The 14,269-nt window shown below is 40.3% G+C and overlaps 1 protein-coding gene across 1 annotated transcript in view; it reads right to left on the bottom strand.

Annotated features, from left to right (window-relative positions):
- Positions 1-14,269, bottom strand: part of LOC103808141 (zinc finger MIZ domain-containing protein 1-like) — a gene marked incomplete at its 5' end in the record, with an annotated part of 33,451 nt that overhangs the window by 14,005 nt on the left and 5,177 nt on the right. Inside the window, 9 exon segments of the mRNA XM_009080909.1 lie at positions 250-318; positions 2,160-2,227; positions 2,526-2,686; positions 3,223-3,328; positions 4,493-4,703; positions 7,912-8,053; positions 9,370-9,544; positions 11,859-12,041; positions 14,126-14,269. The exon segment at positions 14,126-14,269 is cut by the window's right edge and continues 25 nt beyond it. Of these exon segments, the coding sequence (XP_009079157.1) occupies positions 250-318; positions 2,160-2,227; positions 2,526-2,686; positions 3,223-3,328; positions 4,493-4,703; positions 7,912-8,053; positions 9,370-9,544; positions 11,859-12,041; positions 14,126-14,269 (1,259 nt within the window).

Below are 14,269 nucleotides of genomic sequence, written 5' to 3'. Positions count from 1 at the left end.
GCATTTAATCCACCATTCTCACTTTTCCCTCTCCTTCATTGGTGAGGTTGCCATCAAGAGATTACCCGAACACGATCTGTGAAGTAGATGGAAACTGATTCATTGTACCGCCAGTTCCACCAAGGAGCCACAGAATAGAACATTCAAGTTCCACCACCAAGATCTATTTTAGTGTGACTATCTCAGTACTCATTAACATATCTCCTAGTTGCTTAGCCTTGGATATCAGTAATGAGTAAGATCACTTACTTTTGTATAGCATTCAGAATACCCCACATGTACTGGTCAACCTCCAAGCCCTCCAAGAGAGCAGTTTTACTAGAAAGAAAAAAAAACCAACATAACAAACCTCATGTTAGAATATGGCTAGGGATGGAAGAAGGATAAATTAGTGATGAAATTAGCAGGCTGATTATGTAACATATAATCTAGGAATGATTTGGGGCAAACAGCTTTAGTTCAACATCTGCATTACAAGGATAACAGATGAGATAAGGATACATCTACTTCTGTGTGTCCACAAGCTGTTCACAGTCTTTAAATTATTTTTGTTAGTGAAATACACTGAAAATTTAAAGTCTTTTCAAACATAGCAGATCTCTCCTATGAACGTCAGTTAGCACTGTTTTGGTTGTTTTTAATTAGATCTTTCTCTTTTTTTGAGCTACCCAGTAATACAGCTTCAATTTAACTACATATTATAGCTATTTTACTTAAGATTGGCACAGATGGGGACAGAACAAAACAAAACCAGAAATGATTTAGCCATGCAGGCACTTGGATCTGAATGCAGGTGCTCATGCTCAGAGAAACAGGCCAAAAATTTAGCCTGGATGTATGAATACATGAATTAAAAAGCAAGACATCCAATGCTTGTGATACGTTTACCCAAACGTAGAAGACAGAAAAGATTTGGGTAGTTCAGAAGGAAGCACCTGTATGTTAGGATACATTATCTATCATGGATAGTCATTGAAACGAGCTTGGCTGCAGCCTGCCATGTCCACAGAAGCAGCCAGAACGGACAATCTCCACTGCTGTTTATACCTAACACTGGTTGGTGTAGCAGGGACCGAACTGGAGACTTGTGGAGACTATGTACAACCTGCTACAGCTATAGCTGCTTGAACTAAAGAGCCCTGGCTTCTCAGCTGAGGCTGGAACAGAGTCATAACCCTGTGGACTGAGCACAGTACATTACAGACAGTGAACCGGCCTGCAAACGTTCTGCAATTCTTTCTGCCCAGTTAAAGATAAGGAGGGACAGTGTGCAACCACTTCAAAGCTTTTTATTCTATTTCTTCTGTGGTATACTAGCTCTCTGGTCAAAACATAAGGTTGAAATTATGCCAAGGTACCCATCTCTCTTTTCTTTCAATCAATGTCTTCAAACTTTGGAAATCTTTATGTTTTTTTAAATCAGCCTTATTCTGGACTAGAATCCCTCCTGCTTTCTACTCTCACTTTAATTTGCACTTGATGTTGACTTTTACCTTGGAGAATCCAACTTCATTTCCTACCTAATTACTGGGAACTGTTGCAGTCTCCAAAATCTCCCCTCTCCTTGAACACTGCCATTAACTGCATATCTATATGACTCAAAGACCAGTACCTGAGACAGTACCTTGGCAACCTTACTTGATGTTCAGGTCCATGCTGAACACTTTACTGTCTGCACACTTGAAGTTCAGCAATTTGGGGATTGGGACATTAAAATTATGCAATAATAACTCTAGAATAGGCTATCTGCTCTTTTGCCATGGCATACTGTTGTCTAACAGTTATTTATACTTCATAATCGAGGGAAGACAAATTCCCAATTCACTTGTTTATGTAGGTACCTGCCTTATCAATGTAAATATCTGAGGCTCTTTTGAGCTCTACACAACCCATTGATAGCCTGCAATGAGAGCTTGCAGGTTATGTATTTTGTGACAAAATATCTCACTATCTGTTTTTAAATTTCTAACAATCCAGGGTGGTCCCTCAATTTATGAAATATCGCAAGAATTTTCATTGGACTTTAGGCTCTTAGGTAAATGGGATATATAGACCTTGTTTCATAGCACTTCCTTTTTCTCCCCTTCATGATCTTAACTATGATCTGAATTTGGTCAAACTGTGTACAACTGCATTTCATGTAGTATGGTTGCACTTACTTGCATACTGGACACCTCCAAGTTCCTCTTTCACAGTTCAGTTGCAAGTAAGATTCCAGATCAAAGCACTAGGTAGCAGAAAGAAACAAAAAAAAGGAGGGAAAAAAAAGAAAATCAAGGGAAAATACTGTATTAACTGACACAGTAAGACAAAACTAAAACTGACATGGAAAAACTCTACTGGCACTGAAAACTAAACTGACTAGCTTACTTTCTCCCTCTACATTAAACATACATATAGATAACTACTTAGGCTAACAGACATAAATGCCATTTCATTAGATGCTCCCATACAACAACCAAGCTAAAGGTACTGTAAGAACACATGGCTGAGGGAATACTGCCAGGCCACTGGCATCTACTCACTTGTACATGCTTGCAATCGTGACCCCTTGCAGGGAGCTGAATCCGCCGGAATGTGATTGGACACTTCAGAGACACTTTTATAGCAGTTTGCTCTACTCCATCTTCCCCATTTAGTGTTGCATTGCCAGAGGAAGCTGCTACGCTACTGAAGTTCCTCTTTACTGTTTATGAAGGTATATATATGTGTGAGAAAGCACAAGCAGACTGTAAGTTTTCACAAGGAAATGGCAAAGACCAATACTTCAACATTTAAGGGACAATTTAATGGACAATTCATCCACATATGTGTTCTGAGTAATTTAGAACATTCTCCTGAACAAACGAACCATTACATACATGCATATCAGCTCTACCCTCAACCAAATAAAGTACCATACAAGCCTAATAGCAGCCCTATAAATAAAGAATAAATCTTTCTTTTAGGTAAGAAACAAATATGGAGGAAAAGGCAGAGGGATTCTCCTGGAATAGGTGAGTCCTCTTTAGGAACTAAACTTGTGTCCTTGGAACTTTGTCACCCTCACCCAAATAGCCCTTAACATTTGAGGATACCAAGGATTTCATGCACCCACATGATGCTCTGGAAATTCCTGACAAGAACAGCTTAAGGTTTTCCATAAGCAAGTAAAGAGTTAGCTTATCACAACTAAACATAGGCTTTCTGGAAAGTCATCACCCACACAGGATGCAAACTCACTCTTAGTGATACAATGTTCTGCTGGGAGGAGGCGTTTCTTTAGTAGACCTTGAAGCACAGAGCGAACTGATGGCCGGTGTACCAACTGCAACACGAACAAGTGTGACTGCAAGAAAACATGCTTTGTTACCAAGAGAACCACATACACACACTAAATACACTCCTTAACAGTGCTGCACTCTTCCCTTGGACTCTTGGCTTCCATGAGAGCCAAATACGAAAGCTGGTTCTCCTCTGCTGTGTGCACCCTCACAGATATTCTTGCTCCATGCACAGCATGCACAAGAGCTTTAAAAAAGCAAAGATTTTCTGCATTTTCTCCCTCCTTAACATTCTGAATACACAGGGCTGACATATTAATCTCTGACATCAGGGTTTATTTTTAAAACCTTGGATTCTCTGACACAGTCTAGCCTACCTGCCTGCCCACAGACTACACTGGAAGTTGTGAAAACGATTTGTGACTGATGTGTCTGGAATCAACTGAATCTTCTTCCCCAACACACAGCTTGTTGTGGATTCACAGGACGCTGCCCCTGCTCTCAGACACCAGATAAATGACATTATGCAGGGAAACATCAGTGTGAAGTAAAGCAAAATGGGTGGGTGGCTTCTTGTCAAAGTGCCTCACACTGTGACCTTGGGAGAACTAGCAGCTTGCTTCACTGTCAGTGACAACAGAACAGTCAAAAGCTCAGGCTGTATGTGCAGAACAGTCTGCATTAAAAATACAGTACTCATCCCCTACAGTAACTAACCCATGGAAAAAGAGAAAGGGCAAAGTTGAATGGTCTAGATTGCATCATGAAATACGAGTTTTTAATGTGAAAACCTATTTGAAAAATTGTCACCAGCACTGACGATTACAATATTGATGTTTTCATGACAAACCAAACACAGTTTAATAGTCTAAGTAAATAAAATTAGTACCATCCACAGCCTGCATCCCAATAATTTACATTAATACACTTTAGCCACCTTGTTACACAGGCACACGTTAGACAGGTAGGAGATCAAACTCCCTTTCCCCCCTAGACCATGAACCTTGGCAGAGACATTGAAAGGACATCACTACATTTTGCAATAATTAAGCAGCAAAAATTTCCATATTAGCACTCTGACTGTGTCAACATCATCAATAAGAACCTTCCCACAAAAAGGCAGGGGAAAAAAGGAGAGTAAGGCTCTTTCAGCTAAGACAACATTTGCAAACTGTTCTAAATAGCAAACTCAGCATCAGCAGCTGCAGCCGTGAGCTCTGTGTACTTACACAACAACATGCTGTGACTGTAATTTGAATTGTGTTTCTTCCTGGCTGGCAGACATGCTTTAGGTGCAGAGGTTTATGAGATGTCTTGTTGTCGCCACGTTCGATGGTAAGTGGGGTTGCATTAACGCTGACCTGGACTGAAGCTGGCCAGTTTGTGTTCATTTGTCTGTCTTCGTGGTGATAGCACTTGAACTGCAATTCCAAGTCAGACCTGTACAACAACCAATAAATCTTCCTTTAACTTTGCTTTCACATTGCAGAGGGAGGTCTTTTTGATGCTAAGAATGTTCTTTATCAATCAGATTACTTTTCTAGAATTATTGCCAATAAAGGATAAAATATACTTTCTTCATAAAAGCTCTTTACAGAAGCAAGTCAAGATGAATCAATGATGTGAGCATGCCCCAAATTTGTTCATATGTTACACTTACAAAGGACTTTCCCAGGAAACACCTCAAACCTCTTTGCAAGCCTAGACCACGGAGAGATCCTGCAGAAAGAACAATGTTAACATCCTTCCTGTGCTAAGTGTGAAGAAGAAGAAAGTGAGATGTAGAGAGGTGTGCTGGAAGAGCAGATTCTTCACTACTTCAGAGCATTTAAAAGAGCATTTGAATGAAACTTGACATAAACAAGTACAGCTAATCCTGCCTTAGAACAGGTAAATCAACTAAGAGAAAATGACTCCTGTATCTCACACTCCCTCCCCCCTGAAATCACAGTTTCTGTGATTCCAAATTAACACAGCTGTGGATTAAATCTACCCAATTTAGACCTTCTTTCAGGGCATGGATTCCTCCTACCTCTCCGATAATAGCTTCCACACACTATTTAGTTCCTCAGAAATTAGTTCTGTAACACCTCCAAAAAAGGAAGAGGCTGAGATTAACTTAATCATAAATTAAGTGGGTAGAGACTATGACTTCAGTTTCATAAATGGATGTTAACCTTGTGTTAGGAATGAGTAATTCAAAGCAGAAATTTAAAAGCACATAGAAAACTGAACTGAAATGTCAGGATTCTGCTGTTCATGACAGCACAAGAGAGCTTAAAGTTTACCTTTTATACTTGAAAATCTACATGCTTACTTCTTCATGTTGCCTGAAGGAAGGTATCTTTGTAAAATCCTAGAGGAACAGTTCACTCAGGAGATCATCACCTTAACTGCCATTTTCCTTACAGAGATTTCAATCTGACTCAATATCATCTTAACTGGATTTCCAAGCACCAGCATATTTAGCACTGGACACAAACATGTGGGTTTTTAAAAACCAAGTTCTAGAATACAAATTGTCTGACCTTTCAACATAATCCATCTATATGAAGTATTTTCAGACTTTTTTGCAATATTTTATTAACAATTTTTTGCAAGCTCTCTCTGCAAGTTCCAATCAGATTACAATTTTTTGCAAGCTCTCTCTGCAAGTGCCACTCAGATTCTCACCTCTTGAGAACACACCAGAGTCATGCAAAGCTGGAGGCTTGGTACCACTGCTATAAACCCCAAGCAGATTAGGTGAGCAGGCTGCTCAATGTCACAGAGCAGTGACAGAGCTCAGGAGACCCTCATGTTCTTAGCACGCAGCGTCTCCACCGCGGGACACTATTAATAACTGAGCAGCATAAAGACTGAACCAGCTTCAAGGAAGACATTTTCCCTGCCTTCAACCTTTCTGTTTCTTGTAATCATGAAAAGTTCCCAGTGGGGAGAAAAATAGTTGCATTGCTATTCATTATGTGTGCACACGTGAGAGGTTTTGCCGAATATTTTAACTGGCAGAAAAAATATTGAGAATTGGCTCCATTCCACCATTCTCTATAAAACCCAAAATCCATCCACACATGTGACTAATTCATTTTTCTGGCATCCATCCAGCCCTAAGTTAAATGTGAAATGACTTCATTACAGGACCATCCACTCTCCCTGCTATTAACAAGCTTTTCAAAACAGCAGACCTGAACACAGTTTACCTATGAGTCTTCATTAAAATAAGTTTAAATAAAGGCTATGTGTTTGGTGAGCGAAGGAAGAAAGAAAGAACAGATATTAAGAAACAGCCTCATGCCTCAGTGCAGCACTATAAATCTACTGAATGAGCCAGCACAATCCCCAGTAGTGATTACTTATTAATACGAACTGGCAAATAACTGCCAAAACTCCCTCTGCTGCAAGTACTCCACGATAATGAAATGCAAGTAAGCAATAACTGACCTCAAAGTTAGGTGTTAATTATTGGATGTGGTCTGCCTGCAATCTCCCTCCCTCCCTCCCAACCCCCAGGCTACCTCAGGGTAGGGGGGGCACCGTGGCAGCAAGGACTCAGCTTTAGAGCCAGAGACTGTCCCTGGGGCAAAGAAGTGAGTACACTGCTCTGCCCACCTCATGCCCTCCACACCATGAAAACAGAAGTCTCAAGTGGATTGGGAAGATCCTCACAGGGTAAAAAACTGAAGCTACACCTGTGAATCAACCTCCCTGCAAGATCTCAAGCAACTAACCAGCCTCTACAGTGCACAGAGAAAGGCTCAAACACTGTAATCAGCAGCCAAGATAAACACCAAGATACTTTCTGAGAAAAACAGAACAAGGAGACAAAATTATTCCATAATATTTGAAAACACATAAATTAAAAATAAAGGCTCTGACTGTCATTTGATCTAAGGCCCCTCCATGAGCATGGTGGAATCAAAACATAACCTGGAATCAATTACACAGACCTACATTAAATGCAGAAAAGTACCACCAAGGAAAACTATTCCTCTGTGCTGGAAATTAGTATTCACTGTAAGTGAAAATCAGAAGCCTTTGTATATGGAAAGCTATGTTCTGATATTTCTGAGCTGTTCTTAGCTGTGGAGTCAGAGGATAGGGAGAATTTAGGAAGTTAGTTTCCCAGGACTGGAGGATTTAAGCACTTGTTCCAAATTATTTTACCAAGCCTCTAAATCAGGTCCTTCGTTAGTGGGTTATGTTTCATTATCAGATACTCTGCACTATTTAATTTAAGCATAAACTTTAAGAGCCCTGAACTCTTGCAACTAACATTTCAGAGGCCACAAAGCACTTAGGACTTCAGAAACTCCCAAATGGAAGTTGGTACTGGTGTTGGTTGCACACACTCCACTCCCATTCCATCCAGAACAGAAAGGATGGAACAACTGCAGTGATTTTTCAGACACTGCAAGCTATGTGCTATCAGCAAGAAGATGCAACACATATTGTGAAGCATTTTAGAACGTGTTGTCTCTGGAAAACAACAGGTGACAGTACCTGTGAGTTACAAGGGCTAACCTTGTAACCTTCCTACCCAGGCCACAATTTTTGAAGCGACGTTCATGGCAAACCTAAATGAAGTCATCCGGCCTGCCACTCCACCATCACTGGGTGCAAGACTCCCTTGCAGCAAGGCTGAGCTTACCTCCACATCAGCGTCTGATGCACAGTTGGCCGCAAGTGAAAGACATGGTTACTGACTGCCAGGTTGTGTTCCAGCCGGAATGGCTCCAGGACAACCCCATCTCTCACGGGAAACGTCAGGCGCAGCTCATCGTTGTGGTTGGCTGGGATCGAAGAGGGAGAGAAAGTGTGAACTTTCCCTTTAGCATCTGCAGTGCAATAATAATGTGCATATTTATACAGAATAGTAACAAATTGCACAGTGATCTGCTACTGGGTCTAACTTAGCAGGTTCATACACACAAAATAGAAAATCACAAGTAACTACATCATCTAACTGATACAAAGTGACAGGGCTCTGACAGCAAAGGCAAAGTCTTTATTCTCTCACACTTCCCATCAGGACCTTAGCATTCCAGCCACAAACAGAAACCAGACACAAGAAGAACTTTTTTTTTTGTTACAGGAAAGGTTCTGTGTCCAGGCTTACACTGTTGGCAGAAGACTGACAACAAATCTCTTAATTATGTCAAACTGTGATAACGTTTGTTTTCCCTGCTTTGAACTGGGATCAACATTACCCAATTAGTTTCAACAGCTGAAACTATTTGATGACCAGACACTGATATTCAATTACTATCTAAGCCCAGAACATGAGGCTTTGTGGTAACTTACAGCTGATCTGTGCAGTCCAAATGGCTTTAAATGCTGTGTTCTTGCCCAAATAATACTCCAGGCTACCTTCTACTTCATTTTTCAGTTATCCTGAACACCAAACAGCAGTGGCAAAGTGCAAATGCAGCACCAGTTACTTTACAGAAAACATAAGCATTCTCCCAGCTCCCTAGTAAATAATATCTCCTATTGCTCATCAGTCACTTCAAAACCTCAAACATCTCGTGCTAGTATCCAGTCAGAGAGATCTTGTTATTCCTGCTCTGTTCCCAGTCAAATGCAGCTGTGATGTTGAGTGGCTTTGAAAGGAATATATATCAATTTTTGGCATGCTACTGAATATTCTTAAGAAGTCAGTATGGATCACAATAGAGACACAGCTATAAATATTCACATTTTACACTATTCTGCAGTGTTGTTCAATGAATGGCTTTGCCTTTGAACAAAACAGACCACAGTGAAAGTTCATGCAATAAACAAACCCACAGAGCACACATAACACAACCCAAAAATCAAGTGTTTTATCCTCAAGAAGTGTATCAAAAGAATAATTTAGGAGTAAAATCCTTACAAGTTTAACCTGGAAGAACTTTTCTGATATTCTATTTTAGGAGGTGATAGCAATCTTTCTCTTTTCTGTTTTCTGGCTCTAGTGAGCCTACACCACACATGCCACCTATTGCAATTTAGCAATTCAAGCCTCTCCCAGAGCAGCAATCAGGGCTAGTTTCCAGACTCTGAGATGTATGTGGCAGAGAGCAGAGGAACAACAAATGACTGTGGGGGCATTCTGTTTGCTACTCACTTGGAGGTGGTGGTAAAGCATTGATATTTGGTTTAATGTCAGGTGGGAATGGTGGTTTGACATCCTGGTTAGGTGACAGGTATGGAGGAATATTGCTCCCTGGTGTCATAGGTGGTGTGGGGTTTCCTGGAACAGGTGAATGAGGGTAATTTGCCACAGGTACAGGCCTTGATGGCTAGAAAATAAATAACACCACATTGTTATTGCAGTCTTAAAACAAAGAACAATAAGCCTTGTGAACAGCACTGCTATCAAACACCAAAGATGACAAACAACAGAGGGAGCTCCCCCTGTTTCTGAACATGAAACCACAGGATGTCCCATGAGGCCTTCAGAGAAGAGGCACACTAGGAAAGCAAAGCAGGAACTGAAACCAGCAGACCAGCCAGCTTAACTCAGGAGATGACCAGACACAATCAAGGCTGTCAAAAGGCTTACTGTGTTCCTCAGAATGCTCCCTTTCCAAAACCAACCAGACATTTGCTTCAGTTTTTCCCCACCAGCACAGCCCACCCAGCCCTTTGTATCTCTCTGCCTTCCTCCCAAAATAGCCCCAGTGCACAGAAGCCTATGTGAAAAACAAAATCCAAAGACACACATTATGACAGTCTGTGTCCCTTTTATTTCCATCTATCTTTTCTTCCACCCCTGTCCAGCTCATCTACTACAGAATTAAAGCTCTGGAGACCAGGGGATGATTTTTTTTTCTGTGTACCTACAATTTGATTCTGTTCTTAGTTTGCTGCTGGATAAGACAAACTAAGAGAAAAAAGGATAGTTAAGTATAAATAGTAGCTAAGCATTAAAACATCATTGGTTTTGGGTTTTGTAATTAAGGGGATGGTTGCAGTTAACAGAATAAACTAATAACCCTGATGTGAAGGAAGCTGACATTAAACAAAACTGCAAGTGCATGGCTATTACACTCTCCTGTAATAGCTCATGTACCATAAGCAGAAACACATGAGAGTGTTAGAAGATGAAAATCTTTACAGACAGCCGAAGCATCATGACTTCAAATCTGATTCTGTATCTAAATCCTGCTCTGCCAGCCTAGAATATTTGAAAGTATATAAGAAGAGAAGTGCCTTCTAAAATCTTATCCATTTAAATTTCCAGCCATCCTTGTTTTTTCTCTTTAACACGTACAGGTACCAACTTCACAATCACTACAATTCAGAGGTTCAGGCTGTGTCTGTGGCAAGCTGGAATTTTCCCCTAGCCAGGATAATCTCCCTTCCTTAACAAGATGTCTTTTAAACTAACTGTTTCCAGAACAGTCGATATTTGAATACAAAATGGGGGATACATTGGAAAGATGACAAATTCCCTGTTAGAACTATCCTGTAAACAAAAAATTTAAACCCGGTCTAAAATAGACACATGTAAAATGTATTTTAAAATCTGTCATTTAAAAACGTCACAGAGATCTTTTGCTGTTATTTTATCATAAGTCACTGCACTGGAAATATAGTACAGAGGATCTGTTTCCTCCTCATGTTCTTCCTGGCAGTGTACTGCAAAAGCTGCCATGATGCAACAGGCATTGATTGCTTTGGGTACCACAGTGGACAGCATGGTTGCACAGAGAATGGATGCTCTACAGAAAAGTGTTTTGGTTTTCTCTTTTTTTTTCCAATGGTGTTTTCTGTGTGAATCAAACCGAACAATTCCAATTCAACACCACTGTGCAACTTAGATTCTTTCAGCCTACATTCAAAATCAGAGTGTAGTCCACAGACTTCAGCAGCTAATGCTTTAGGCAGGTCAGACCATCGATGGTCCTACCCATTTTCATAGTCACTGGACTACCTATGTGCAATAGATCACTTTTGTGCACATTGCAAAGGCAACAAACATCAGCAGGCCCTCAGTACCACCTCAGTTTGGAGAACGCAAAGTGCTCAAGATGTATCTATAAACACATTTTAGGCAGCATTTTAACAATTCTAGTTCTTGCCCAAAACAAGCAGCAGAGAGGGAAATAACTGAGGAAAAGAGGAGGAAGACGTCGGAGAGTCACGGAAACTTCAGTTCAAAGATGAAATCTACAGCTGGAACAGCTTTTGAGGTTGGCCTGACTTAATCCAACAGTGACCACTGTAGGTCCAAAACTGGAATGCTGCAAGTGGAACTTGCTTATTACAAATTTCCAAAGTTGTATTCTTGCAGAGTGCTATGAATAGGTGAAAATATTGTACCTGAATCCAATTAGGTACTTCTTTTTATGAGCTATTTTTAAAGCAAAATCACCATTTTCTTGTAAAAGCCTCTAATGAGCTGCAGCAACATTCAATTTTCTTTACAAACTGCTCAGAAGTTGCAATGCAACTTGGCTGACTGACTTGATTCTGTAGCATTCAAAACATTAGTAAAAACACTGTGATTCTTTTTCTCTTTCCTTTAACTACATTAAAGCAGTGTCTATGAAGTCATTAATGTGACTTCATTCATAAATGGCCACCAGAACACAATCTGAGAATTCTTACCTTGTAGTATTGCCCCATGTTGACAGTTGGAGGAGGGTACTGCCCTGTGTTTTGCTGGCTTGGCATCCTCTGTCCAGGATAGTTGGGAGACGTAAGGGGTCTTGGAGGGTTGGGAGTGGGGTACTGACCAGGCTGGTTTGGAAACTGGCTATTTGGTCCATACTGCTGGTTTCCATAATTCGGCTATTTTGTGACAGGAATAAAAGAAGACAACTAAGTGTTTTATGCAAGCAGCTGTCTTGTATTGATTACTAGCATACACTCAATCATGGAATCAAACCAAACAAAACACCCTTCAGGTGAATACTCCTCAAAAGCATAAAAACCTTGTAAATCCAAGTGGGGCAAAAACAACCATGTACCTTAACACACACACACAAACACACTCAGCCTTGCAGCACTGTCAAAGGGCACTGTGATTGAAGAAACCAGAATTACAACCAGATGCAATATTCACAAAATTTATGTGTTTTTGAAAGTGCTACCACCCCCAAGCCTGGGGCTCCTTTTCCATATTTAGAATGGAAGTACAAAAAGAAAAAGCAACATTAAAAAAAAAATCCTGGAATGGGGAAGGGAATAGAAGCTGTGTTGCCCACGTCTGCCTCCTCTACCCAACTGCTATGTTGGCCTTGTGCTAGAGTGTTTAGCAATACTTTAACAACTAAAGAGAAATTATTACTAGTCATAAACACTTCGCCAGTGCCAGCTAGGACTGTGCTGTGGTTTTGGAATTGAAGTAATGAAAACTGGAACTTCGAAGGTAGTAAAATGTCGATTTGAAAAATTAACTTGTCGATAAGAAGTTTCCATAAATGAAATGAAGTTTTCAAAAAACAATAGGCAAATATCATCTACAGAATCTGCAGAATTCCAGACTAGCAAGCATGTAACATTTATGACACTGTTCAGAACTGACTTGCTGGAACTATGACCATATTCACTTCCAATGAAAAACCTGCTTCTGAAGCAGCAAAAAGAGATTTACAGTCTTCCTTAAAGGATGAAATCTGAAGACAAAAATTATCTGCCCAAGACACATTCTGTGTTTTCTTAACTTAATTGCAAATACGTGGCAGTATTTACAGAGTGAAAAGCCTTCCCAGACAAGCAACTGCCACAAAAGCACATCCTTTTTTTAAATTTCTGATTCTTTTTTTTAGAAAAAAAGTAGTTTGCAAATCAGGAAGGAAACACAGCTCAGTAAGAAATGTTTGCTGTATTTTCTGCATGCCATAGTACTCTGCTGTGTGTTTTCTATAAACTACTACTACCATAATTATTGTCAGGGTAGTATCATAATATTCTAAGCTCTACACCTGTTGTTGAAGCCTCAGTTCAATACAGAATTTCACCAGGAAATTATCTCTGAAGCTACTAAGTGGTGGCTAGATGTGTAAAAATGTTTAGGCATACACAGATGCTCAGAGTTGCTGGGATTCTCAAAAGCATCTATGGCCTGATTCACACCATTTGAAGAGTAAAAGGCTTTGGTACTTTTTAATTCCAAAAGCTTGTTTGTCTACATCTTTGGTTGACTAAATTTCTTGAAAATTTTGACCTTAAGTGTTTTGCCCAAGGTCATAACACAAGTCAATGGCAATGTCACTTTGCCTATAAAGCCATTTGGATCTCCCATAACAGCATGGGAACTTAGCACACTTCAAATAAACTAATATGAGATAAATGCTGACAAAAAGGGATTTGAGTTCAACATTGTTTGTATTCATCTCAGTGACTATGACAATCAACACTCAAGAAGTTTAGAAAGCAACCAGTCTTCAAAATAAATGTTACGACTATTGGTGTTTATACAATGTCTGCCCTGCATTTCTTTAGAACAATAAAACTATCCAAGGAAAGGCAGATCACATCTATATGGGACTCAAATGAAGTATATCACCTTCAGCATCTCTTTTAAGTTGTCATGTTAAATGAATCCACTGTCTTGGTGGAAACCTGCTTAAGGTCTATGAAGTCACCATCTAGCATGCGAATCTTACAGTGACATTTTGAGGGCTCAGCTGGTTTGAGGCCTTTCTTGGGTTTCATGAATGTCATCTTGCCTAACGTAGCAAGGGCCAACCTGAATACTTTAGGAGCCAGAAAGGAGGAGCTGCTGCTACTTATATTTTAATGGCTGCACTCCTACAAGGGCTGAAACAAAGATGTACCTATCTTAAAGGAAGGCACACCACACATTACCTGATGGGTTGCAACTTTCAGTCAAAATGGCAGCATACACAAAACATATTTTATTTTATTACCTCTCCTGGGTACGGTCTCTTTATGCCCTGTATAGGCAAAGACTGGGGGCGTGGGCCTGGGTAGGCTTGCTGAGGCATTCTCTGCCCATGGGTGCTGAAGGGACTCATTCCAGGAGGCCGAGGCTGGTTCATGCCCATGGGTGG

This window comes from Acanthisitta chloris, unplaced genomic scaffold (genome assembly GCF_000695815.1).
Source record: "Acanthisitta chloris isolate BGI_N310 unplaced genomic scaffold, ASM69581v1 scaffold12840, whole genome shotgun sequence".
Lineage (NCBI taxonomy): Eukaryota > Metazoa > Chordata > Aves > Passeriformes > Acanthisittidae > Acanthisitta > Acanthisitta chloris.
Note: the sequence above shows the minus strand (reverse complement) of the source record. Positions and strands in the feature narration are given on the sequence as shown.